At 39.6% G+C, this 27,585-nt stretch overlaps 5 protein-coding genes across 5 annotated transcripts; 1 reads left to right on the forward strand and 4 right to left on the reverse strand.

Annotated features, from left to right (window-relative positions):
* Positions 1 to 247: 247 nt before the first annotated feature.
* Positions 248 to 2,189, reverse strand: LOC108105114. Its single transcript, XM_017211548.2, has 4 exons — positions 2,005 to 2,189; positions 1,877 to 1,940; positions 479 to 621; positions 248 to 414 (listed from the first exon to the last, which is right to left on the reverse strand). The coding sequence occupies exons 1-4, from the start codon at positions 2,125 to 2,127 to the stop codon at positions 268 to 270; spliced, it is 477 nt and encodes a 158-aa protein (XP_017067037.2). The 5' UTR covers positions 2,128 to 2,189; the 3' UTR covers positions 248 to 267.
* Positions 2,190 to 4,569: 2,380 nt separating this feature from the next.
* Positions 4,570 to 4,912, reverse strand: LOC121530235. Its single transcript, XM_041818971.1, has 2 exons — positions 4,790 to 4,912; positions 4,570 to 4,725 (listed from the first exon to the last, which is right to left on the reverse strand). Exons 1-2 carry the CDS (start codon positions 4,910 to 4,912, stop codon positions 4,579 to 4,581), a joined length of 270 nt encoding a protein of 89 aa, XP_041674905.1. The 3' UTR covers positions 4,570 to 4,578.
* Positions 4,913 to 10,740: 5,828 nt separating this feature from the next.
* LOC108105119 (aminopeptidase Q) lies at positions 10,741 to 13,790 on the reverse strand. The gene is given in 5 exon segments (XM_017211552.2): positions 10,741 to 11,412; positions 11,590 to 12,946; positions 13,004 to 13,159; positions 13,220 to 13,614; positions 13,616 to 13,790. Coding segments are annotated over 5 exon segments (2,172 nt in total). The 5' UTR covers positions 13,724 to 13,790; the 3' UTR covers positions 10,741 to 11,256.
* Positions 13,791 to 20,627: 6,837 nt separating this feature from the next.
* On the forward strand, positions 20,628 to 21,101 carry LOC108105115 (phenoloxidase-activating factor 2-like). The gene has a single exon (XM_017211549.2). The coding sequence runs from the start codon at positions 20,628 to 20,630 to the stop codon at positions 21,099 to 21,101; it is 474 nt and encodes a 157-aa protein (XP_017067038.2).
* A 332-nt stretch (positions 21,102 to 21,433) lies between these two features.
* On the reverse strand, positions 21,434 to 26,660 carry LOC108105192 (C3 and PZP-like alpha-2-macroglobulin domain-containing protein 8). Its single transcript, XM_041818965.1, is given in 11 exon segments — positions 21,434 to 21,717; positions 21,719 to 21,928; positions 21,930 to 22,610; positions 22,764 to 23,865; positions 23,917 to 24,023; positions 24,087 to 24,147; positions 24,205 to 24,229; positions 24,285 to 24,510; positions 24,569 to 24,830; positions 24,897 to 26,093; positions 26,494 to 26,660. Coding segments are annotated over 11 exon segments (4,086 nt in total). The 5' UTR covers positions 26,556 to 26,660; the 3' UTR covers positions 21,434 to 21,564.
* Between the last annotated feature and the right edge of the window lie 925 nt (positions 26,661 to 27,585).

The raw sequence follows: 27,585 nt of genomic DNA on the forward strand, positions 1-27,585 counted from the left end.
ATTATGCAGAATGTCATCAAGGATATTGATGTGATTTCAGAAACATCTATATCAAGTAAATAAAAGCTTGTGATTTTATAATTCAAATATATTTTTAAAAAATTATATTATTTTCATTGAGCTTATTTCAAATTCATAAGTTTTGATTCATTTTGGTGGAATATTTTGATATTTGTTAATTTTTATAACCGGGGAAAAATATATTAAAAGTTCATATATGCCAAAGCAGAAAAAGATGCATTTCTTCAGATTCGTGTGGTTTTCCTATTAGTGCCTTGAGCGAGGTTTCTTGTTGTCAATGTTGCCGCTGGCCAGCTGATTGGGCATGCAATCCGGGTTGAGAGCTCCACCGTCTGCTGGAGGGAGACTGATCTCCGGTGGGGGCAGATTACCGTCCGTGTTGCGAGTGGCATACTATTTAAAATATAAATAATTAAATTAAAACATAATCTTTTTATTAAAATTAATAGTTACATACCTTGGGTGCATTGTAACGAACTGTCTGCTGAGGCTGCCGATATTGGCGACGTTGCTGGGCATTGGTGATTCCCAGGAGAACGCAGCTGAGGACCAGAATTGCAAGAGCGAACTTAGGCGACATCTTTAGCTTGACTTGAGAGGCTGTGAGATACTATGACTTTGGTTGAGGATCAGTCCGTATTTATACTGTTTCGCTGATGGAGCAGAGAACTTTATCAGTCGCATTCCATATTGCATTTCTTAAGAAATAACACAAGATTTCCCAGTTTCTTCAAAACACTTATCAGAGTTCATTTCATGTGAATTAATTATGTTTGTACCGAGAAAAGAGCAGAAACTAACCACATTATTGGTAATCAAACAATTTTTTCTGTTTCTGCTTAAATGGGGAAAACATTCCAATGGTATAGGTGGACCCGTGAAAGCATCATCCTGACACGCCCACTCTAACGTCCACAAGTAACAAAAATCTAAAATTTTAGATCTTAGGAAGTATTAAAAATAGCGAGTTGTGATGAAGCATGTAAAGTTCTTAACAGGCAGGGCATCTCAAGGTAGTACCATTATTCAGCTACACCTACTATTAAGCCCACCAAGCTCAAAAGACGGTTTTCGCTTTTGGTATAAACGCTGAGATATCGGCAACTATTCGTGATAGAATGTTGGGATCAAACATTTTGTTTCTAATGATGCCCCAAAGCGTATTATTTTTTCCGCACCTGATCACGCCCACTGAAACGCCCACAATACTCGAAAAAACAAAAACACAAAGTTTTCGGGCCAGAATTAGGCATACCAATGCTTGGAGATGGCACCAAAGCTCGGTGTGATTTTTATCCGACCATGCCCACTCTAACGCCCACAATCTGTGGAACACTGTGGTGTACATAAAATTCAAATTAACGTTCTCGTTTTACCCTGTATAACAATTTGACATTATCTATCGATCTAACGAAAATTTTTAAATCGGAACAATGTTTCCCGATTTGTTAGGAAATGAAGGTTATGTATCAAAATGTACTTTACTTTTAGCTAACGAAATATTTTAAAATAGGATAAGCCAGAAACAGGTATCTCAAAGTCGCGGCACTCGACTTTAGCGTTTTTTGTTTATGTAATGTTCTTGATATAGATGCTAAGCGCATGTGTATAAAAATATATTGATATAAAAATAATGGGTTTTCAGATTCAGATGCATTTTTATTAGTGAGGAAAAAGGTTTTGAAAGTTTTTATAGTTTAGGACTTCCAAAAATAAATGTCTGGTTTCGGCAACTTGGTAAAGAACTTCTTCAGATTCGTGTGGTTTTCCTATTATTGCCTTGAGCGAGGTTTCTTGTTGTCAATGTTGCCGCTGGCCAGCTGATTGGGCATGCAATCCGGGTTGAGAGCTCCACCGTCTGCTGGAGGGAGACTGATCTCCGGTGGGGGCAGATTACCGTCTGTGTTGCGAGTGGCATACTATTTAAAATATAAATAATTAAATTAAAACTTAATCTTTTTATTAAAATTAATAGTTACATACCTTGGGTGCATTGTAACGAACTGTCTGCTGAGGCTGCCGATATTGGCGACGTTGCTGGGCATTGGCGATTCCCAGGAGAACGCAGCTGAGGACCAGAATTGCAAGAGCGAACTTAGGCGACATCTTTAGCTTGACTTGAGAGGCTGTGAGATACTATGACTTTGGTTGAGGATCAGTCCGTATTTATACTGTTTCGATGATGGAGCAGTGAACTTTATCAGTTAATCTTCGGAAGGCTCAATGCTGCATTTCTTAAGAATTGAGCAGAAGTCAAAGTAAATGGGATTCTCCTATCAGCATTAAGTAAATTTATGCGGAAGGCTATTTTCCAGTTAATTAGTATAAAACATGTCATTAAGCCGAAAGGGGGCTTGTTAAAGAGAAACAAACTCGTGATTTAAAATTACCATCTTTCTACCGAGAAAGGTAAGGAGCTTTATATATTTAATACTTTGTGCCTTTTTATTTTTTATTCCTTAAATTTTGGCCCAAACGAACTTTAATCTTTGGCTTGTGCCCATGAAAACGCAGCACCCCAAGATGGCCCTGAAACCAAAAACCCTAGGGTCTAACCGGAGTGCTTAAGTGCCTTAGAGCTCCATGATGGATGCAGGCGAGGCTGTGCTTAAGCCTAACCCTAAAAGCGCATTTTAAGTAATTCCAGAGCCTTGCCTATGGTCTCTTAACCCACTGCTCACCCTTTCACCAGCCCTATCTGCTGGGGCTTAAAAGCTTTAAAGGAATTTATTGCGAGTACTTGAAGTATTTTTTTGCTGTTCCTGCTCTATGTACAAATAGATATATGCATAGGTATATAATGGGAATTATTCGCCTGGGTGTAAAGTGAAAGCAGCTAGAAAAAACAGCAACAACAACGGCATCTGCAAGGAGCAACAGTCCTTCCTGTAAAATGGAAGAAAAGTGGGGTCTTGCCGTTGCGTAGGTTATTTACAATGGCTATTTTATATGTGGAAAACTTCGAATGGCAATCCAGCTGCAGTCAAGGCTTTCAATATTTTCACACTTTGGTTTTTAGTTGTAATGTTTTACTCCCTATATATACTCGTATATATATGCCATTTGAAAGGACACAGGCGATGAGTGTTTTGTCTCGAAAAGGAAAAACAATTGCACTTAATGGCACTAGTCGTGTGCCTAGAAAGTAAATGCTGCTCCGGTTGGCAGGAGAAAAATGGGATTCGGTAAAATTGTGAGAAACAGGACCTTGACTGTCTGCAGTTGTCTTTCGAGCCAAAATATATGACCTTCGATTGGATGTCGCTACTAAGCTGTAAATCAAGAAAATATCCCACACAATATTGCTTGAAATGCAATTGCTGAAAGTTAAATATTACTGAGTCCAATCTTTTCAGCAATTGCAAAACATTTGATAAATAAATGATTAGCTAAAAGACTTACGCTGCCGATACGATCATATATAATTAACAGGTATTCAACCTCAACATTTTCACACGTAATCGATTTTATCGCCCTTAGTTTAAGCCCGACGCTGTTTGTTTGCTTTGTTTTACAATATACTCTGTTTTTTAGCCATGCCTTCATGACGCTCTACAATTTAATTATCCTTTTTTCGTGGCTTCAGTTTTTGTACAGTATTTGACACTTTACAGAGTAGCGTGAAAAAATTTAACAAAAATCAGTGCAGAATAATTTGCAAAGCCATAAATAAGTTATTGGAATATTTATAAAAAAACACGAAATAGAAATTTCAAAAGGCTGTATATGATGCTATGGTTTAATTAATTTTTAAGTTTTTCCATAGACATTTTCAGAAATTATTTAAAAATTAATTAGCGGCAGGTAGAAAAACATTTTGCTTGACAATAGCAAATCAAGATTAATAAAGTATAGCAAGGCATAGGAAAAAATATCAATAAAAAATCACTTAAACTTAACTTAAATTAACTGAATGTTTATATTGCATTTAAATTCTCCACACACACACATTCTATTTGCCCATCGCTCTCTTGTTTGGCCTAATTAATGTCGTCTGTGAACTCATCAGGCCATTGGATAAACATTTTTACATAACCAAGCTGTATTCAAATTGATTTATGTTAATTACTGTTTAACAGAATGCGCTTGACTGATTGCTAAATTGATTTTAAATGAAATGCAAATACGGAAAAAATCCACTCGGCCACATAAAAAAGAAATCAGCCAATGGCCCACTGATGATAATGACAATCTATTTTATTGCACTGATTGCTGTCAAACATCAATGATACGAAAAAGAGTTGGAGGCAAAATCCATTGAAAAGTGTAGTGAGAAAAATGCGAGAACTAACCACAATATTGGTTAACAAACAACTCGTCCTGTTTCTGCTAACATCGGGAAAAGTTGTTAAAGGTATAGTTTAAATGGATATATTACAAAGGGTGTATGTAGAAGAAATATATAGAAGCAAATCACCAACGGTTTTCGGTTTCAGATGCAGTTTTATTACAGTGAAAAAAGGTTTTGAAAGTTTTTATAGTTTAGAACTTCCAAAATTAAATTTCCAGTTTCGGCAACTTGGTAACGGACTTCTTCAGATTCGTGTGGTTTTCCTATTAGTGCCTTGAGCGAGGTTTCTTGTTGTCAATGTTGCCGCTGGCCAGCTGATTGGGCATGCAATCCGGGTTGAGAGCTCCACCGTCTGCTGGAGGGAGACTGATCTCCGGTGGGGGCAGATTACCGTCCGTGTTGCGAGTGGCATACTATTTAAAATAGAAATAATTAAATTAAAACATAATCTTTTTATTAAAATTAATAGTTACATACCTTGGGTGCATTGTAACGAACTGTCTGCTGAGGCTGCCGATATTGGCGACGTTGCTGGGCATTGGCGATTCCCAGGAGAACGCAGCTGAGGAGCAGAATTGCAAGAGCGAACTTAGGCGACATCTTTAGCTTGACTTAAGAGGCTGTGAGATACTATGTCTTTGATTGAGTATTGGTCTGTATTTATACTGTTTCGCTGATGGAGCAGAGAACTTTATCAGTCGCATTGCATATTGCATTTCCTTAGAAATAACACAAGATTTCCTCATTTTCTTCGAAACTCTTATCAAAGTTCATTTCATGTGAAACATTGAAAAAATAATCTCAAGTAATTATATTATTTGTGATTATAAGTGTTCTTCAAAGTAAGGTCCAAGACGAAGTCTGGATTGGGTTTTAGATTATTTTATAATATAGGAAATTTGTAAACCTTGATTTTATAGTTCTTAATATCTTTAAAATAAGAGGCCAAAAGTTCGGCCAAGAAATTTTTGAGATCTATAAAGGGACTTCAATTTAAACAACCTCATTGAGGACACGGGACATCTTTGTGAGGATACAAACTGATAATAGACAAAAATGGTGATATGAAGCAATCTGTGACTTTTATGGACTCAGTAAGTATTTAAGTTAAGGACAGTCCCTGCGGCGACAAGAAGTTGCTGGAAAAGAAACATTTTGTGAGTTAATTTATGGAATTCAGCCGCCAAGGAAATGAGGATGTAATAAAACGTAACTTGGAGGTGTGGTGAAAAGTTTTTACTCTTATTTGCATGAACTTCTATGTTGATGAATTAAAGTCAAATATGTGAGGGAAAAAATAAAATTTAAAATGGTTGAACAAAGATTTTTACAGGAAATACTTTTTTAATACATATATAAACAAGCTATTTGATTTATTCGGTATAGCTTGTTATTAAAAGAATATTGATGTTTTCCATTGTGTTTTCGATAAGCTCCTTGTTTGAACGGCAATTTTGAATGGGCGAGAGCAATTAAGGACTCCTTTGTCTGCGATTAGGTAATGACGTGTGCTGGCTCCTGCTGGACAATCGGCTATTGGCTTGTTGTCGGGGGCTCAGCTGTCAAATGCAGCATGTGGAGAGGTGGTACGATTTTGGGTGATAAGGTCCTGTATGATGGTCAGCAAGAGATGGGGGAAATTTCAGAGCACCCGGAATTTCAATGGCGAGGGGTCTAGGTAGCTGGGAAACCAACTTGGAACCTACTTGGCCCAGAAACGCACTCGAACGTGTGTGTGTCTTGGCAAAATGCCAACGCACAAAACTTGCCATAAATCCACAGGCGGCGTATAATTAATAAGGATTAATTGTGCACCAGAACTTGTGCAGCGACAATGCCAGACAGAGCCAAGACAAAGGGAGCTTTTGCTGTGGAACGGGGCACAGAGATGGAGATTGCATGGCCGTAGTCAAAATTTAATTAATTAATAGCACAACTTTAGGTGGCCTGCATACATATGTGTGTCTGCTTCTTAGAATTTTGGGGAAAATTGCCAGCAAATCGATAAGCAAAACTCGAATTCGGAAAATTACCTCCGGTATGCGTTGTACCAGAAATATTCTCGTAAAATATTTGCCTTAATTAACAGATTCAGATCATGGCTCTTTATTAGAAAGCTAATTGCCAAAATATTCGCATTTCGTCCAAGCGAACTTAATTAATTTCATATTCTAGTGCATTGAAAAGATTTCTTCAACCATTTTTATATTATAAATTTTAGAGGACTCTTCAAGAGGTTTGAAAGAGCATATCATATTCAACAATCAGAGCAACTCATTCAGTTGTTAATTAATTTGGAAAGTGTATATCAGTGGTAGAAGAAAAATAACGTAAAATATAATAGTAATGGAATGTATAGTTCTAACCTAACCCATCATTATTAACCAAAATTTTCGTTAAATTGCATTTTCCGGGATTTTATAGCAGCTAACACCTTAATGAATCAATAAACTCAATTATTTATGCATTGTTGCTAAAAATTGTCCCATTTGCATCCTGCAATATCTTCAGGCCAAAGCTAGTAATTAAGCCGGCATTTGGCAGCAACAGAAGATTGTCCACTTAATTCGAAAGGAAGCGAAAACTTTTTTATTAGCTCTGCAATTCCTTCGTCCTTTTTCCACGGCATTTCAATTCCCCGAACTTTTTTATCAGACCTTTTACAGTTTTCCTACTTAACTTTACGTTCGCTTGGCCCCCGTTTTCTCCACTGCTTGGCAGGTGAGTGGAAAAAAAGGACGACGGAAGGGAAATGAAAGACGGCAATTAATGTTAAGCTCTTGGCACGGCCCAAAGGATAGTTGAGCATTTGGCGGGGCAAAAAAAAAAAAAGAAGAAAAAAATAACACAAGTGCATCGGGGGTGGGGATTGGTTTTAATTAGGAAAAGTGTTTTATACTCCAATAACATTATGGTAAGCTTTACAGGATTGAACCCGGAGGCCTTGGCGCCCTTACAATATGCAAAATTGAAGTTTAAAGTTTTTTTTGAGAGTGAAAATCAATATTTATGCTTTTAAAGTAATATATGGTAGAATAACACGCTTAATGGTAGACACGTCGGCACCTATTAATTCGATTCCAATTATAAAATTTCTACCAGTGGGCACCACAAATAAAATATGATCTATGCAACAAAAAGCATTAAATGAAATTGAATAATAATTATTCCGCTTATTGCTGTTTAATAATATGTTGATTTATTTATATCTGCTTATGAATATTTGGATTCAGTTTAAGAATAATAAATATCATATTTGTTATAAAATTTCAATGCATTCAGGTTTTTTGAAAACAAAATTTATAAGTATGCCAATATTTAAAGGGAAATGTTAAGCATCAAAAACTTTATTATTCATTTTTCTTCGTAGAATTCGGGAGCCAATGGACATTCGGTATTTATCTCTGTTTACCATACTTTATGCTTGACTGATTTCCCCATTAACTACCACAATTTTCTTCGAGGAATATTTTTTATTATCACAACAGACAAACAACAATAAAACTAGAGAGATACGAAAGCAGTTTTAGTATTTTTATTTTTCACGAATTTTGCTATTGGCATCCACGATACAGCTTTGAAGTCCCATACCCTCAACCTCAACCGTCTATGATTTTTAGTGAGTAAACAAGATTTTTGATGCGGCATAATTTTCCCACCACCTTCTGCTCTTGGCGCGGGTAATTTGTTTTTGACGCATTGCTGATAACGACGCCGATGATGATGTCATAATTTTATTTCGCTCCGCCATTGCCCGGCCAAAAGTCAAAACAAAAAGCGTTTAAATTTCAACGATCTATCCGCATTCGATGTAATTTGCATAATATTTTAATTTTGCATACTTATTGGCGCATAATTAGGTGGTTATTTCCACGGGCATGGGCTTTGTTGTTTGACTTCCAGCTCTATATTTAGCAAAAAATAAAAAAAAATTGCAAATTTAATTTGCATAGATGAAAGAGTAATTGCAAGTGATGGGCTACTTATTTGTCCAGTTTGAAAAGCCAATCATCTCATAATCAAATATATCCATATATATATATATATATATATTCTTTGCTTTGGACGCCAGAATAGCCACTCTCTGGTATCTACGACCACCAAACCATTTAGTGATTCTCCCTCACCTGTCCTTATTTATTTGCACTTTATTTACCCCTTGACCACGTTGGCTAAGAAAAAAACCACAAATGTACATACACGAATTTTAATGGACTCCGCGTAACACCCAAGTCAACCTTGCCCACCAGCCACTCCTGGAACACGCGGATACACACGCACTCATGCCCAATCGCAAATCGAACGAATGTTTGTCTAAGATCCACAGTGGTGTCTTCAGGGCGTATGCAAAATACGTTTTTAGAGGGATAAGGAAAATATTTCAATGCTTCACAAAATCTTATTGATTATTTGTTAAAATGAAAACATACAAGTAATTGGAATTTAAATGTTTGTTTGGTAATATATGTTTAATATCGAACCCGAGAATCCTTTCGGTAGTACACCCCTGTCCGGCTGAAGGGCCTGCTCTGGTCACCCACCGCATCGGGGCACAATTTTTTCTCCCGCTCACTCCAGGATCCAACACAAACACTCGAGCTGCTGAACGTTGCCGGATATTGGCTTCATACACCGCCAGCCAATTTTAAATTGCCAATATTGATTTATACGCCGCATGCGTCGCTGCCACATGGGGTACGAAAGCCAAGTTAGTGGGAGCTCTCGATCCCAGACCCTCTGAAGCATTGTTAAGTTGCAATTTTGCAGGTGGCGGTCGGGGATTCATTGCCAAAGATGGACGTGGGGCCAAAGTAAATGGGCATGGGATTTCACGTAGTTAACGCTGCCAGAATTTATTGGTCAGGCTTTAATAGCTGCACTCGTATGCAATGCAAATGTGCTTAAATATACTCAGAAGAAAGCATAAAATTCACAGTTTTCAGTACCTATATGAACATACGAGCACATACGAGTATGTAAGATTTACATATGCGAGCATCGTCTTATATAATATTACTTAGACTAAATGCAATTGGATATGCCATCAAAGCAAAAAAAATTATTTTGGCCCACCGTTTGCGTTTGCCATCCCCTTTTAATTTCGCATCCACATCTCCTGGCTCGGCTTGTGATTTCCCAAATCCCATTTAAGAATTCCCTTTGTGGGAGCCAGGGATACCCAAAACTCTGACTCGGCCACAACAGTTGAACACAGTCCTTTGCATAATTCATGCAAAAAATTCAACACAACTCGAATCCGAGTCCCAGTGTGTTGCTTGTTTATTTGCTGAAAGATGTTTTGGATGCTGCTGCCGTTGTCCTTTTTATGGGGGCAATCGACATGTGCTTTAAGTGCTCAGATGCCGACAGAAAGATGAGAGTTTGTCAAACGAATGTTGCCCGTCGCTTAACCAGTTGCCAAATGTTTCGAAAGGGGAAACGATGTTTGTTCACATATTCATGGGATGTTTTGATTTGGGCTGCAAAGGTTATCAAAAACTATAAAACATATGTCTGTCCTAACTTGAAAATACGAGTATACTTAATTCAATGTCAATCAAATTTCAGTTCGAGAACACATGCATACACTCTGCAACTATTGCCTTTTCCCAGGCTGCACCTGGCAATTAAAAGAAATTAATTGCCCGCTTCCATAATGAACGTCATTATAAAACTGTCAACTGCATTCAGCAACTGTATTATGGCCATCTCTGACACATAATGACATTTTTTACTTGCTTTTACAATAATTGGTTTTTTTTTAATGCAGCATAAGACTTTTTGTTATTATTGCTTTCAAAGTGGATGCTTTGGCGCCCATTATTAAACAAGAGTAAAAATAAATAGCAACCTTAATGATTTTCCGCATTTAAACGTTGTATCAGACAAAGGGATATAACAAAAACAACCAAAGGCTTCATTCTGACATTTAAATTTACCATAAAAATTTATATAGTTTCCATCAAAAGGGATAATCACAGGAGAGCCCTGCTAAAAACAGTAATTATACGTTTTATAATAAATTTAAAATAATAAATATATTTTTAAGGTATGCAAGTGATTGTTCTGCTATAAATTTTATACACATTTACGCTCAAACTTGTTGCAGCAAACAACATTGTTAATGCATACCGCCAAATTTGATTTATAAATATTTGTCTTGCCTTTGGCCATAAACGAACCGAGGAGCCAAGTATGGAGGTCGCGAAAATAACCAAAACGGAAAATGGTAATATATTTTCCATTAAATTTAATTTTCATGGTTTTAGGCACAATCCGCTTCCGCCTGAGCATTGGCTCCCACGGTTGTGGCCTAAATTTCATTACGCGTAAAATATGCCTATATTTTCGCCACATTTCTCATGCTCTTGCAAAGGGCATTAGAATTTTTAACGATTTTAATCATTTATTATTCTGACAATATTTCTATGTATTTTTTCAATCTTACTTTTACTCAACTTCATATTTCTACCATTAAGTTTCTTACTAAAACTTTGCATTGACCTTAAAGACGTTAACCCTCCGCTCGTTGAAGTGATTTGGTAAGCAGGAGTAGGAGTCCATTGCATTGCCATGGAAATTGCTGCATTATTAGGGGTCTGGAATTGTCTTTACCGCTGCGGCAAGGAGCATCGATACTGTCCTTTATTCCTGCCCAGTCCTCTTCGCGGCATCGCCTTTATTGTTATTTCGCCTGCATCATTATTTCAGTTGGCGCCTTGGCTGTAAGTGGAGCCACAGTTCCCAGTGGCTGCTCCTTCCTGGATCCTTTGGCATTGTGCGGCGTTGATTCTGCTGTTGTTGCAGATAAAGATAAATAGTCTCAGATAACGTTCAGTTATTTGCAAACAAATACAATTGCGGTTCATTGATGGCGGTTTCATTTCGCCATCAGCCGAGTAGGGTGCCCGGATGGCCAAGTGGGTGTGGTCCGGTTTGGCCCATTAGCTTGCGGTCCTCAAATGGGCCCTCTTTGTCTGCCGGTTAGACTTTGGGTAGTCGAGGCTATTCAGATTCAGATTCGGTTTTCGAACCACGAATTTGTCGAAAGTGTAACTGATGAACTCCGCATACCACCTGCCAGCAATTCCGAGCCATTTCTAAAGTGAAAACAAAGCAATTTAGTTGATATTCGTTAGATGAAGAAAAAATCAATATTTTTCGAAATCTTATTTTGTCTACTGGTAAATTATGTTCAATAATTTTAATGTGTTACTAGCCTTGTTATGTGATTCCTATTTAATAATTTTGATTTGGCCAAAATGATAAGATCTTACCGCAATTGCGAATGAAGTCTCTGGTGAGATTCCGCAGAAACTATTAGTAATGCCCACAACAAACGCCATCAAAGGTTCATACTCCTCCTCTTCAATGATGTACCTGAGCACATTAAAGGCGGTGCTCCAGTTAATTATATTTTCCCTCCACAGAAAAATAACATCGCTGACAATCTGAGCGCGATTTAGCACATGGATGCTGCGAAAGTCGTCGTATAGTGTGGTTGCCAATAGTTCCCAAGTGTGCTCATCATAGTTGACTCTGTAGTAGCCAATGGCATGCAGATTGAAAAGGATCCACTGATTACGGGGCACGATCTCACCCAATTCCCAGCTATCGTTATGAGGGTTGAGCCAAGCCCTTGGCCTGAAATGTTTGGGAAACGTTTCGCCCTCGACTAGGTAAGTCAAAGGAATCCACCAACGATCAGTTCTGCTCCTGTTAAGAGCTTGACTCTGCTTTAAGGCTACCTTATTGCCATTTCTGGTGACCGTGACCAGGGGATAGCCGCTCTGCAGGATCCACGTGTCCATAATACTCTGAACATCCAAGCTTTTCCTTGAGGCAGACTCCCTTTCAATAGCCAACTGCAGTGATCTCCAGAAAAGATCTGGTGTGCTGCTGGCAAAGGAATTTTGCCATAGGTGTCGTTGAAGCCCATCATGGAACGTGTCATTTCCCAGAAAGCTGGCAACCATGCTTATCAAAGAGGTGGCCTTTTGATACAAATGCATTTCCGCCTCTGCGCTGACAAGAGGCCAAGGAGGCACCAAGGTCATGCCGCCCACTTGGGATTCGTACATAAGCGATTCTTCGCGATACCGCAACAGCAATTGTCTACCCTTCCTCGGTTGTAAATGATCCACGGCAAGGGTCTGAAAGTAGCCTGTTAGGCCTTCATTCAACCATATATCTGACCACCAGCCCATTCCCAACATATTGCCAAACCATATGTGAGACATTTCGTGAGCAATGAGCTGAAGAGTTTGCAGTTTCGACCTGGTCATTGGTCCATCTTCACGCTGCAGAATCTGTTTGCTGCGGTAGACGACAAGGCCAAGATTCTCCATGGCTTCGGTTGGGTATTCATTTACAACCAGCTGATCAATCTTCTCTAGTGGCAGGTGCACCTGCAGCAGATTATCTAGGAACTCCAATACCTGAGGAGCCATTTGGGCTGCAAATGAAGTCTTAGGCAGATCATCCGATTGGGAGCAGGTGCGAAAACGTACAGGATTGGCCATGGCCGTCTGGCTGTAACGGCAGTTAAAGTTGTTTACGGAGAAGACCAGCAAATGGGTGGCCATCATGGGTGTCATCTCATGCACGGACCACACGTAGTTCTTGATCTCATGGCTATAAAATTGTTAAATTTGAAAGAATGAAGGATATATTTTTGGGGATCATACTAACTTCGGCATCACAATTCGGACATTCATGTTGCTGTAGCTCTGAAATCGCTTGTGATGGCCCATGGTTACGTTGAAGGTGGCCCTCATGGCGGGCTCATCAAAACAGGGTATGGTGTTTCTTATTACGTTTCGTTTGAAATGCGATATTGAGAACCAGCTGCAAGGTAAGTTAAAGGTTAAACTAGTTTCAAATATAATACATATAAACCATTTTTACGTGTTCTCCAATGTCTTTGCATTTACATAGTTTCCTGTAAAATACCCATCTTTCTTGTCTTCCGACATTGACCTACGGAACTGAATGCTTAACATGTAGAGCTTGCCCATCCGTAGGGGCTCGTTGAAAGTCACTATCATATAGTTCCATTTTTTGTTGAATCTAACAGATATCAGTTGATAGTCGGAAGACCCACCATATAATTTTATGGTTTTGACAATGATATAAACATCGGCCACATGGAGTACCACATGGTCGGTTGTCGTTTGTACATGAAGAGAAATATTAACGAAACCATCGTAGCTGTGGTTAGATGAGTTCTCCAGGTGAGTAATTAATCTTAAGTCGTAGTGAAAAGGCACAATAGTTTTCGGTAATCGGGCTTCATCATAGACGGGAACTTTTAGCAGAATATGCAATTTGACATAGAACCAATATGATAAATAGTCTGGATAATGTGGCATATTGATAGCAGACTTCAATAGGCTTAAAGCTTATTAACATGATGAATTGAAGAACTCGATTCTTTGAACTTCTGGACAGGTTGCCAAAATAAATAATATAAATTTGAAATTTTTTACAAATTCAATTTTATGACGTTCTGACAAACAGATCCTTGTTAACTAAATTTTTTTATTTCTTGAAACAATCATTGAAAGTTTTCTGTAATTAAAATAATCTAAGAATAATCTTTAAAATGTATTGAAGTTATTACAAATACCCCGCGGAATCTGATTCATGGGGTTTTTAATGGAGCATTTTAACAGGCTTCTGAAATTTCATATCCGCCAGGAGGTCGAATGGGTTTCCTCAGTAAAAGTAACATTCCCAGCTCGACTTGGCAGCGTCTTGACTTACTTTCCAGCTTTCACTTGCGGGTTGGCAGAAGTTTTGCAACTTTTCGCGTTACGTGCGTTCCTTGATTTGCCCATGTATCTGTTTGCATCCGTGAGCAAGCGTACGGGTGTGTGTTTGTGTGCGGGCCCAGCGCCAAAAAGTATGTTAAGCACTTTGGTCTCAGTTTGAAGGCGCACTTTTGGGCCCAGCAGGACCCTCGAACTGCTAACGCATACGCATACGAATTCGGATCTGGTTTGCGATTTATACGTGCATGTAATATGTGTAATTTATGACTGACGGGATGTGAGCGCTTAAATTATGTGCAAAATGCTCACAAAAGCCTCGCTGGCTTTTGGGGGCTAACAAACTTTTACTCAAAAGTTTGCCACCATCCAGCCCCTCGGCGAATATCAAAATATTGACAGTCACGTGTGGATTAGTTATTGGGATGGAGTTGAATAGGGCGGATTAGATTTACCATCCATTTTTCGAATCGATTTCCCCATTTAAAGGAGGATTACCGCTTAAAGATCTGCTTCAATATCCACAAGAACAAATTAACAAATGAAAATGAAATTTTGCTTCTTTATTATTAATTATTTATCCAAAAATGTCTGAATAGGATCATTCTTGTTAGATACAATATGGAGTAATAATAAGAGTAACAGTTTTGGGCCATCTTTCATTGGAATGAACATAGAAACCAAGACGAATTGAAGCAATGAAATCGCTTTTCCCCAAAAATGCACTGAAAGTGATTTTTGTCGGAAAAACAAGGCTAACACGAGAATGAGTATCTTGTTCCGAGAAGAGTGTCCATTTGAGAGGCTCCTCGAAATGACAAAGCTCAATGGGATTATGCTTTATGCTCCCTTCAAAATACCCTTAGTCCTTGTCCAGCGCATTGCTCATCCCGATACGGATCCTAAATGAATTTTCATTTCCAATTACTTTACAATTTTGCTTTTGTGTGCCTGATGACTTGGATCCCTCTCACAATGCGCCCTTCGCCCTGCCCCTTGTGGCATTACAATTCGATTTCCTAATTTTCAATTTTACACGTTTGGCAAACACTCGAGTCGAACAGCCCAGATCGAAAACAGGACAAGACCCGAGAGCCCATACCTAGTTCTCATCCGCATCCACATCCCACATCAACATCCGCATCCTCATCCCCAGCCAATCGCTCCGCTATCCGTATGCAATGCCAGGCCAGAGACTTTTGAGAAATTTTAATTAAAATTGAATTTTCTTGCATTTAATTAAAAGCTTAGCTGGCGCGCATGAAAAATGAGAGAAGCCAAAGAAAAACTATGCTCGATGTGGATGTGTATGCGGGAAGGGGGTGCGGACATGGATGCGGATGCGGATGTGGCAGGGCACTCGAGCAGAAGTGCATGCACTGGCTGCACCAGAGATATGAGAATCATCATCGTCAGCTGGCTAAGGCCCATCCTTGAACTCCTATATATCCATGCATAAATCCTATCGTAAAAGGAAAAGGAGCTGCAGATATTTTCGTATGTTTATCCGGGGCGAGATCCTGGCCGCCCCGGAACCGGTGCTAAACGCAACACTGACAGCTTCTGTCAAAATAACCAACTAATCTGGCTACTGCAATATTGTTTGACAACCGAACATACACAAACAATTGGGTGGACTTCCACTCATCAAACTGCCATTTAAGGCTTTTCCCATTGATTTTCCACTGGAGACAATTGCCCTGAAATTTTTGACATGGTTTCCTGGAACAATCGCCATGACGATTGGATTTTGGGTTGCGGCAGGCTAATTAAGTTTTCCAACCCTCCGCCCAAAATTCTACTCCAAATTGCAACCGAAAATTTGCCTAGCCACAACATTTTCCACCATTTCCGGCCACGAGAATTCATCACATTTGCGAACCGGAAGTCGAAACAGTTATATCACAGAAGTAGGCCTTGCGGAATGATTCGTGTATTGATTTTTGTCCGGCTAGCGATTCTTTTTTTTAACTAAGTTTAGTAAGCAGTTAGGGTATCTTGGGAGAAGGGGTAATTTTTAGCATAAACCCTTGGTTTTTTTCTTTTGCTATTGTTTAATTTAAATATACTATTTATTAATGCATTAGAAAAATATTTTAATACATTTTTGCTTATACGACTTCTTGTCTCCTGGCCGCTTGTCTGCCCCATAGTCACCCAACATCCCCATCTATAAGAAGGAAACCAATCAGTGCATAGTTGATATTCCTTGCTTTGGTATCGCAGAATGCCAAGAACAATTTTTGGTGGAGTGGCGCCCAACTGACCAGCGAGGCGATCAATGGCTACTCATCCTGCTTCCGGAACGAGGCGGCCGAAGCCACATAATTGTTTTAAATTTTTCATAAATTCCCCCGCAAAATGTAGCTCGATAAAAATGCGGCACACAGCCCCCCAACTGGCTATATGTAGTAGGTAAATTTTGCGAGTCTCTGCTTTCGAGCGCCATCCAGCCGAAACTCCTCGAGATCCGGTGGCCAAGAGCCGAGATCCGAGTAAAGAGGACCGAGGACCTAGGACCAGGCATAAATAGTTTAATATAAAACGCAGACAAAGACCTGGGAATGGTGCGGAGTCCTCAGCTCATCTCATGCCCGCATAGTTTGTTCAGCTCATCCTCCTTCCCCGCCCGGAGTCCGTGAAGCGTTTCTTTTGTCTTGTGGCAAGAGGGAAAATATTTAATGCACCCACAATATTTTGCTTGGCTGGCAAGTGATAATGCACCCGCCTCGCGATGGGCTGCCTTGGCCTTTGGCAGGAGCACGGAGCACAAAGAACCAAAGGACCGTACAACCAACCAGCCAACCAGCCAACCAACCAACCAGCCATCCAAACTGGGCGTGCCGCTAGTCGTCAAAGCAACCCTCCGCTGCCGATTCCCATTTTTATATGCATATTCAACAGTGTGGAAGTAATAAAGCCAACTTGCCGACAGTTATAGTTGCTTGTACAGTTGTCTGGAGACAGTCGGTATGCCGGAATCAGGGAAGCACTCGTTGCCGGCCCAGACATTCACGGTCCAGGATGCTGTCGAGGACGAAAGCTGGTGCGATTGGAAAGCGAAACCTTTGACACTTGAGTCTTGTCCTGTGCTGGCATTCAATTCACACAATTTATGGCATGATAACAATATTTGATGTCCCTTTATGGTGTCAAAAATATTTTCCAGAATATATAAGGTTATCTTAGCAAAAATCTGAATAGCTTGGACACCCAACATAAAATATTTTTATTTTACTTCAGGAAAGAAGCCAATTAGGTCCTCAGTTGTAAGTTCCAGATTGGATTAGTAGTATTATACAGTCCTGTTAAATATTTCAAAACTTTAATCCTTTAAAAAGTTAAGTAAAGTTTATTTGTGTATTATTCTGGCAAACGGAAAATTGTTCTATTAGAATTACTATCTTCTCTTCTTAACAGAATTTAAAGAGAAATATTTTTGTATTTCTCCCACATGTCGTAATTTGCCACATGACTTGATGTAGAGCGTTCCGCTGACATAATTAAATTTACTTTTGCTTCAAAGGCGGTCTAGGAAGAACGTTTAGCTAATTTGCCATTCAAAACACGCTTTAATCGAACCCAGCGAGTCCGTAGTCCTGCCAGCCAGGCAACGAAATTGAAAGTGACATTTATGACACAGACATTGCCGACACGACATCATCATTTCCATCAGCAACGGCGTTCCTCTGACGAGGCGGTGCAGTTTACCCCGTGGCACTGATTTGAATTCTGTCAACAATTTCACAATGACGACATCTGCGGAGGTGCAAAGAGGCAGTTGATTGGCTGTCTCATTGCCACATCAGATAGGAGGCAAATTTAATTGTTGTCAATCCGACATTTGCCAAATTGAAGCTGCTAAGGGCTGCCTCCGTTTGTCTTTTCATTACCCTGCAGGTTCTCTATGTTTTCCAGTGTTATTTCACTGAAAAGCTGATCTTTTCGTCAAAAGCTACTCTTAACAAAATGGTTAAAATTACCTTTAATATTTATACGACTTTGTTTAATACAATGATCACCATTACGGATTAAATCTAAATAAATTATCATAATACTACAAACTTGTCTTGTCGATATAATTGGGCAAGCATAGACAGCAAAAAGTATTAAAAAACAAATAAAAATCTTTATTGATACTCTTAAAATTTTTTAAAATATCTTCTATATGAGAAAAGTTTCCAGTGTTGGTCACTACAATGTCTACATCATCAATCATGACTGTCTAACTATAACCCTACTCTATGGAAAGTTCTTTTTCAATGTCATGGGCATAGAAAATTGTCAACATATCCTCCGGCTTAGATCCATGTTCCTGACATTGCTATTCTTTTTGCACTCCTAATTTGTTGACTCTTTTTCTGCTGCTCTTTTTTCCTTCTGCATTATTGTGATCTGGGGCTTAATTATTTTCCTGGCTCCCTTTGAAATGCACTGAAAGTAAATCTCCACCCAGCACTTTATCGTACCCTTTTACCATCGCTCAATTCCCCAGGATGTGCCAACATTTTGCTTGTCACGCAAATGTTTCGTGTCAGATTTGCACTCCTCCGGCTACTTTTCTGTCCAGGAAATATTCATTTTTAACCGCAAATATATATATATATATATATATATATATAAGTTCCGCTATACAGTTTGCTTTATTCTTCATATAAGCCATTATATATTTTCAACATTAGTATGTAAGAGTCGTGTTCGTGGAAAATCGCGTTGCACGTCGTCGGTCCACTTGCAGGAAGTCTGCCTGCCCACATCCAACTGACCCATGTAACAACTCATTTCTGCAGCAAAACTTGCCTAGACACATTGCTTCGAGATTCACTGATTATTGCCCTTTCTTATTTTCATTTATTAAACTCTCTTAATTTGGTAGTTATCCATTTGAAAACTTTAAAGAATTTAACGATGTTAGAGACAACCATTTTGCGACCTTAATAGTGAGCCTTACATTTCCTTTTAAACTGGTTTGGTTCCACTGTGCACTTCTCGTTGCACGTTATTTTGGTCGCATGCTATATTTTTCAATTTGTAAACATATCCTGCGGTGTCGGCGCTGAAAGCCGGTCTGAAAAGGGCGGCATTAGCCAGCATCTGGCCACACCCACACCGTTGGCTAGGATGAAATGCATTTGCTTCATTTGCTTGGCGTGTATTTCATGTCAACTTAATGTTTATTAGAAAACGTCTAGCTAGATGGCAAATTGGAGAACGAAAGATGAAGTTCCCGCTGTCAACTGATGAAACCCCTGCCAAAGGATCTCATTCATCAGTCAACGAAAGCAAAGCCATTTTTTGAGTCCTTCAAAGAATCGGTCGGAGTTTTATACCCCTCTGTTGGTTATTAAGAAGTAACATTTGAGTTCTGGGGTTTGGTTTTTGATAATCATTGTAGAGTTATTTCAGTATAAACTTGGATTGAGGGAAGATGTTATATGAACATACCACCTAATCGTAGAATGGAAAAGTTTATAATTCATGGAAAACTTTTTTGTAGTTATTTACTAGGTCAAAAATTTATAAAATATTATTATTATTTATTATTATTTCCGAATTCAAAACAAAACATCAAAAGCTTTGGTTACATTTGAAGTTTTGTTTTGAATTCGCTTCAGTGGAATTATTAAGTTGGCTCACTGAGCTCACATCAAGTCTGATTACTCATCTGAGAGCTAAGGGAAATCCAGAACCAAAACTTACAGAAGAAAGAAAGCGTTATCGATGAGAAAAGTGTTCCAAAACAGTACCAAAATGTAAAAAAAGCTGAAAACTTCCTTATATATAGAAAATACCTAAAAGTGGGCTGCCAGCAACCGCACTCAAAAAATACGACGTACTAATTTTATGCTTGGCCAAATTTTATTTCATATGTAAATGAAAATAATACAATTTTGTTTGTAATATTTATTATAAAATCTTTCCTATAGCTCCATTATATAGGGTTATAACCGACAAATGCCTGTTATCAACTATATAATTACATTATATGTGTAATTTATCACTATATAAGGAACAGTATATGACGAGTAAAGCACAGTCATGAAAAGCCAATCCCAAGTTAGTACTTTCAGAGACCGAAACCGTGTTGGTTATTCTGTAGCTGAATATTGAATAATGAATAATATTAAAAGAAGTGGATTTTGTGATCAATTAAAAATTTTAGTAATAATACTGTGCTTTTCCGCCATATACACTAGCGCTTTGGGTCAAACTATTACGGCTGAAAACCCTGGCTTTGGTTTGCCAGATTCTGTTAAAGAAGATAAAACAACCACATCTACCCCTTCAACCACAATAAATCCAAGCTCTGGTCCAAAAATAAGACAATGTGGCTTGCACAAAGATAAGACTTGTGTAAGGAGATCTGAATGTGCAACGACTTTACTCAATGGTCCAAAACTTATTATTGACCTGAAGGAACCGTCGAGAAGTGGTTGCCACTATCTCGAGGTTTGTTGCCATTCTTATCATATGGTGGGTTCTGATAATCTATTTGAAAACTTCGCTTTCTATGATTACCCTTTGTCGTTGTGTAGTTAACCCCTATGGAAACATCGATTCCCTCGGAGCACAATCAATGTGGTGTCAGTAATGTTGCTGGCGTTTTTATGACCTTAAAGGGAGGTCGCTTGGAAACGAGCTTCGCCGAGTACCCTTGGACGGCGGCTATATTCGACACCAGAAACAAATTCCTTTGCAATGGAGTTCTTATTTCTTACAAGGTAGTTTTGACTACAGCCACCTGTTTGGCACCCTACCAGCCACTCATCGTCAGGGCTGGTGATTGGGATTTAGCAACTGATCGTGAGACAGTTCCTCACAAGACTCGGGAAGTACAAGATCTCATCCTACATGAGCAATTTAATTGGGACTCGATGCAGGACAACATAGCCCTGCTGATTCTAAAAGAGGAGTTTCCTCGTCTTCAGCATATTGTACCCGTATGTTTGATACAGGAGGGGGTTGACCTCGACTATAAAAAGCTGTTTTGTCACCGGGTGGAATTACAGGACCTCTAGTAGAGTTACCCCGTCTCGGCACATTGCCCTCAGGGTAGATATGAATATCGAAAGATCTGATTGCATTAACAGTACCAGCCATAAATTGCTGGTCGCCACACCCAGAACAGAACAGCCCATCTATGCCAAAGGAGCTCCTCTAGTTTGTCCCACAGAGAGCAGCAAATTCTACGTCGTGGGAGCTTGGAGCACGAGCCTAAATGGAACAATTCAATTTACCGACATAAGGCAGTTCAAAAATTGGATTGATCAGATGGTTCAGCCATAGAACAGTTTTCGTCGAAAAACACCGTTAATAATATTAAACAAATGCTCATATTTTATGAAATGTAACCTATTAAAATACAATTTGTTGGTTTCTTTTTAAAATGGAATAAATACATAAGTATATTTTTTTCGTGGCAGTTAACAGGGATGACAGTTATTCGAGGCAAAAATGTTTAAATATATTGATCGTGTCACCTTAGCACTCTCTTCCGCACTCGTCTTCGTGGCAAATATCGCATAGGGAGGAATCAACAGAAAAGAACTGTGTGGCGCTAAGTTCAGTGGAATAATAATCGTAGAGTCGAACCCAAGATGGTTTTAGATTTGCCACTGCATGGGTCAAGATAGCCCTCAAAGGTGAGGCACTTTCGGTTACCAGGAGTAAGTTTTTCGAAATATATGTGAACTTCAGTGTCCTCATTCTTCGTCTCCACGCGCTTTATATCGGAAATGGCTTCTATGTTGGGGAAGGAATCGTGATCGCTTACATAGCCGGATGGCAGCTGGACTTCCATAAGCGCCATGTTGGTGGGCTTTGTCTTATCGGAGCTAGCTAGAGGGAGTGTATTCGCCGCAAATGTCCAGAACCAATCGATGATTGACCGATTTCTTAGCCGAAACTGATAACTTAAAGCTGGGGCTTGGCTCTTTGGTGTCTATGTTATACCGGTACGATAGCTGAATTTGAGATCGTCCTTGTCCCGTTGCCGAGAATTTTACTTCACGAGCGTTAGATGGAAGCTGTTGGGTCTGAACTTTCATATCGTTTTCTTTTGTTACCCTTATATTGGATATGCTTTCGTTTAAGTGCATTAAGTTAAAGTCGATCGCACTGGTCGGCACGTTGTATAGAACTTCATACATGCTTAGAGCCATGATACCCACGACCGTGTCTTGGGACGAAGCGAATCCTCCGTTGCTGTTGCGCTTGCTTATCAGCCAATCGACAATTGGCTTGGGTGGGACCATCCAATCTTGCTTCAGGAGGGCGAGCAGCACATATGATGTGATCTCAACGTCATTACTGGCGCTGTTGTCTGACCTGGACCACCATTTGTAGTCACCGCTTTGCTTTGCCAATCGCTCCAACTTGGCCAAAACATCTGCAGCCTTGTGGTTTTGAGCCAATGACAGGGCAAAAGCAGCGATGGCCAGATCGTACGGATCGTTTGACTGGTCCACCTTTCCGGTCACAAACTTGACGGCCTTATCGATCACATTCTGGTAGTTGGGCATGTCTCCCTGCGGAACGTAAAGAAGAAGTAGGGTGAGGAAAGAAGGAAGCCCAAAGAATAAAAATAATTGTTTGGCTCTTCTTAGAAGTAGCTTAATAATGGTAAAATTTTGATAGATGTTTAATAAAGCCGAATAAATCAATTAATTTCAATGGCTCACCTTGCTCTCGAGGAAAGTCAGCAGCACAAATGAAGTAAGGGCCAAAGGACTTCCATGGCTATTGTGGATGACTACGCCCAGTTCTGGGAACTCACCATTCGCCTTCTGTCGGGATTGGAGAAAATCGAGACCAGCTTTCAAGACATTGCGGTCAATGTCTACATAATCGGTAGCATAGTAGAACGAGCGGATCACGTATGCGGTTAGCCAAGTGCTGCCTTTAGGATCCCTTTTCCCCCAGGCGCTAAAAGAACCGTCATCATGTTTGTAATTGAGTTCTCTTTGGTACCCAGTTTCAACAAAGTTCTTAGCATTCTTTGAAACCTCTGGGTTATTGCGCTTACTAGCTTCCAAATAGTTCAACGCAAGGACGCTTGGAACAAAGTTAAACATATTTTGTTCACCACAGCCGTAAGGCATGCGAACAAGACCGTCAAGATGTTCCAGCTGTGGTGCCTGAATTGTTCCACCAATTTCGACCTCCCAGTACTCAGAACCATCTACAGCACCCTCCACATTATCTATGAAAAGTGTTTTTTCAGTTGGCCCTGTTGTCAGACTTCGTCGATGTACCTTCGGGAGATTAACCATTACCGCCTTGTTGACATACTTTGTAACGCCATTGGCTTCGACTCTAAGCAATTGATGGATTGAGTCGCCAGCGTTTGGCGAGATGGCGGTGATCTTAAGAGTGGTCAGACCAACGTTCTTGGGACGAATCATGAACGAAATACTTCGTGCGTTTTTGGCCGGAACCCGTAAAGACTTTTCCCTTCGCGTCTTCATTATATTCTTCGTTACATTCGCACTTGTGGCCTCCATAAAATCGTACTGACCTTCTGAGTTATCCATTGATACCTTTGCCAGAACATCAACTTCCAAGTAGTTGAAAACTACGATGGGTATGGCAATTACTTCACCTCGCTTCACGGAATATGGGAGATTGGTGGTTACGAAAAAGGGCTGGAACACGAGAATTTTACTGGCACTGTGGGTCAAGGCGAGCCCGGAAGAAGGGTTTAGGGAGAATCCAGTGATCACCCACGAGGTTATCGTATCGGGAATTTGCTTTTTCAGGACGTATTCTCCATTGGCTCCAACGCTGTAAAAGAGATTTAAATTTTTTCGTTTACCTCAAATAAGAAGGACTTACTCGGATATATTTAAGAACATCCAGGTTTCGGGGAAAAGTTTTCGAATGGGTGGTAGTGATCCTTGTGAACTTGTTGATTTCAAAATGGCCGGAGTAGGCTGAGTTTTCTACAGGTAAAACACGCGACATTAAAGAAAATAGTGCTCTCAAAGGTGAAAAGGATGGCTTACGTGATCCATCTGTTTTAGACCCAGATTTTGTAATAAGGCAAACCGGTACAGTCCATTTTGTCTAATAAATTAAGTTATTAATCTAAAGAAAAGTTCTATATTTTGATTTATTTATGACATACCAGGGTTTGTATAACAGCCACCTATTGGGTTAATAAAGTTAATAAAATGCGGCAAACGTTTACATATTTTAATTACCCGTGTCCTCTTTGATGTATAGATTTGCGTTAGTTAGGGTTACCACATCGTTCGAGTACTTGGCAAGATTGTTTAATATTTGGTCCCGGTTCAGATCGTTACCAGATCTAAGAAGCAACACACTCTGGTCTACTCCAAGAAGTCCGACGAAAGAATGAGGTTCAGTTTTTACCTTAAGGGTTACCTCCTTGCTGGGCAATGTTTCCACTGGTGCGGTGATATCAATCTGTGGGAAATCATAATGGGTATGCCTTGGGTTGGATATGAGTTTAAAAGGTGCTTACCATGTTTATAAAGTCTTTTTCGATGTCGACAGTCTTATCGGCGGAAATCAACAACCCATTAGCAATGTAATGGACAAGAATGGTGGCTTGGGGAACCATTTCGAAACGGGGTAGGAATGTAATATTTTTGAAAGAATTTCCTTCTGCCACTGGTACATAATGATTAAGGATGATGTTACCTCGTGCGAGAATGGTAAACATGAAGGAAGGTAGTTTGCCTGTGGACACCACATTAATGTGCAGCTTCTGCCTAAGCTTCGGCCTGTAAAGTGAAAGATATTGTACCCAAAGTATTTTCAAACAATTCCCTATGCCTAAAATAACTTACTTCTTAGTAATAACCTCAATCCTGAGGGCTTTGTCAGTCTTATATACGTACTGACGAAAGTCGGCAGCGTTTTCAAATTTAGCTGTGATAAGACAACTCTTGCAAGTCGAATCGGGAAACATTATCTTTTGGGTGGCGACGCTGTTATGAAGGGCAGCTCTAAAATTTTGAGTCATCTGACAGCACAATACGTTGAAGTCAACAATCTTTGAAGAGTTCAAGACGGGAGAACCATCTAAATTTTTGACCACAATGTAGAAATTGTACAGTTTTCCTGGACTGTAATGAGTGGGCCAAAACAGATCCTCCAGCTTATGGCGATGCTCATGTAGGTTTACGTAAGCAGATCCGTTGTGCCTGAGGTCGGTAAGCTCCTCCGTAACAATGGCAGTCATTTTCAAAGGACTCTTGGCGGTAGCTGATATGGGAAGCTCGACATTGACCTCTCCGTCGATCGGCATTCTTTTCTCGGTTTTACTGCCCTCGATCGAAACGACGACGGTTCCCTTGACGGGCTTCCTAAAGGTGTACCGGGCTTTTATCGTTGCCTTAATATTCCCAGCACTAGACTCCACATCTTTTTGGGTTAAAACAACCACCTCAAACTTAGGCACCACATACTTGTCCACCACTAGCACCTTGGTCTCCTTGACCTCGTCCTTCACCGTGACTGCCAGAGTCCAGTTGCCCAGGACTGGCCGATTAGACAGCTGAAGCTCACCAGAGTAAACACCCTTGGTCGGCTTAACATTCTTCCACTGCTTGATAAGGTTCGCAGCCCCGTCATGGATCTCAATAATTATAGGCTTATCGATCACTGCGGGTCGTGTGTGCTTATCTAAGAACAGTGCTCTGAACTGAACCTTATCGCCGGGCTTGTACGTGGCCTTGTCCGACTGGATATATATCCAATTCTTGTCTTCGGCAAAGTTTAACTTGGTGGAGTTCTGGAAGGTAACACCGCCAGAACCCTGAACATTTAACTGATAATCACCACCCTTCAGTTTTGGAATATTGAAGTTAATGGTTTGTGTTGACATGGGTTGAATGACAACATTCATGGTCCTAGTGAATGACGGTCCGTTTAGCCTGACTGAGACTTGACTTGGTAAAGGTGCATTGTGGATGGTAACGGCAACGTTGTAAGGGTTGTCAGATCGAATTGTTCTAGGTGCCACAATGTAATAAATACTGGGGCTGTTTATATAAACGTGAACAAGGAATTATGCGTTAAAATATATACCATATTTAAGTGAGAATTTTCGTCGAAATTTTATGCATCATTCATTAATATATGTTATATAATATATAAGCGGAATAAGACCTTATCAAGCGACAAGTCTATAGGTTATCATGAGCTTCTGGGAAAATACCGTTTTATTCCAGAGTGTTGGTGTATAATTTATGAGAAATGCGTATGACTCAGTTATTCTTAGTTTTAATGTTGTTTCTTAAGAAAAAGTACAGTTAGCGAATAACATATTACATAATGTTAAAATAATTAAATGCTCAATAAATCAAATGTTCGTCAACTATGTCAATACTTGTACATAATTTTTTACAATATAAACTTCATTCTACTTTCAAAACCACTCACCTAGTTGCATTGATTAATAATGCAAAATGCAACAAAAACGGACTTAGAAGTAGCCACAACATATTTGAAGTCCGTTCAAAAAATATTTTTTTCACTTTTACAAAACACTGACTATTGTTTGACTGGACAATTTGAGCGACGGCAGGCAAATGAGCTCTACTCTGAAAGATCCGCTATTTGTAGCATCATGGCATTGCCATTGCCATTGAGCACACAGAGAGAATTTCAACCTTAAGAAATTGAGACTTTAGATTTTTATACCCATTACTCGTAGGGTAAAGGGTTTCAGCGCAAATCACAGGAAATTCTTCTTGTTTTTTACTGAAATTCATTTTTGAAAAAATATATTTTTAATTTTAACATATTACAGTTTTGATATAAATACTTCTGGGGACATGGAATTTATTTATGTTTAAGTAAGAGGCACTTTGTAGTGCAGTGACAGGTTTCGTAAACTAAAACAACGCGAAAAGAGGGCGCAGCAACTAGCACCGCAATTTCTTTAACACCGTCAACCGTAACAACAACAACAACCGCAACTGTAACGACAGCGCGATTAACGACGTCATCAGCTAGCAGCGCAAAGTTTGCGCTTTCAAGCTTTCCAGTTCAAAATATGCCAGAGCTAGCTTATAATAAGCTAAACTGGCAACACTGGCGCAAACATTAATACTTCTGCCGCTGCGCTGCCCGAAAAAGAGAACAAAAACAAAGAAAATATTAAGCCGGCTGTGCAGATTGGTATGGATCGCTACATCCAAATCAAAAGGAAGCTAAGCCCCCTAAACTCTCAACGCAAAATAACCCGTGGCAATGCTAACATAGCTGCAATAGAAACCGCCCTCTAACTCAAACCGTTTTAAAATCTTGGCAGACTATGAGGATGATGCCGAATCTACTGAAGTCGAAAAAAGGAAGACTAAGCCCCCGCGCGATTTACATACGAGAAAAAAGTTCCAACGTTCTTGTCAACAAAATTATAGAGCTTATTGGCAAGGACAATTTTCACATAATACCACTCGTAAAGGGCAACATCCAGGAAACAAAAGTTTCAAACGAAGTCTGAAGATAATTACAGAGTATTATCAAAAT

Source organism: Drosophila eugracilis, unplaced genomic scaffold (assembly GCF_018153835.1).
Source record: "Drosophila eugracilis isolate 14026-0451.02 unplaced genomic scaffold, ASM1815383v1 contig_423, whole genome shotgun sequence".
NCBI lineage: Eukaryota > Metazoa > Arthropoda > Insecta > Diptera > Drosophilidae > Drosophila > Drosophila eugracilis.

Excerpts from the sequence above, each read along its gene's own strand:
- LOC108105114 (XM_017211548.2), bottom strand. The coding sequence starts at position 2,127 with ATGTCGCCTAAGTTCGCTCTTGCAATTCTGGTCCTCAGCTGCGTTCTC. Across the intron at positions 1,941-2,004 it reads TTCGTTACAATGCACCCAAG|TATGCCACTCGCAACACAGA; the intron begins GTATGTAACTAT and ends TATTTTAAATAG. Across the intron at positions 415-478 it reads TTCGTTACAATGCACCCAAG|TATGCCACTCGCAACACGGA; the intron begins GTATGTAACTAT and ends TATTTTAAATAG.
- LOC121530235 (XM_041818971.1), bottom strand. The coding sequence starts at position 4,912 with ATGTCGCCTAAGTTCGCTCTTGCAATTCTGCTCCTCAGCTGCGTTCTC. Across the intron at positions 4,726-4,789 it reads TTCGTTACAATGCACCCAAG|TATGCCACTCGCAACACGGA; the intron begins GTATGTAACTAT and ends TATTTTAAATAG.
- LOC108105115 (XM_017211549.2), top strand. The coding sequence starts at position 20,628 with ATGGAAACATCGATTCCCTCGGAGCACAATCAATGTGGTGTCAGTAAT.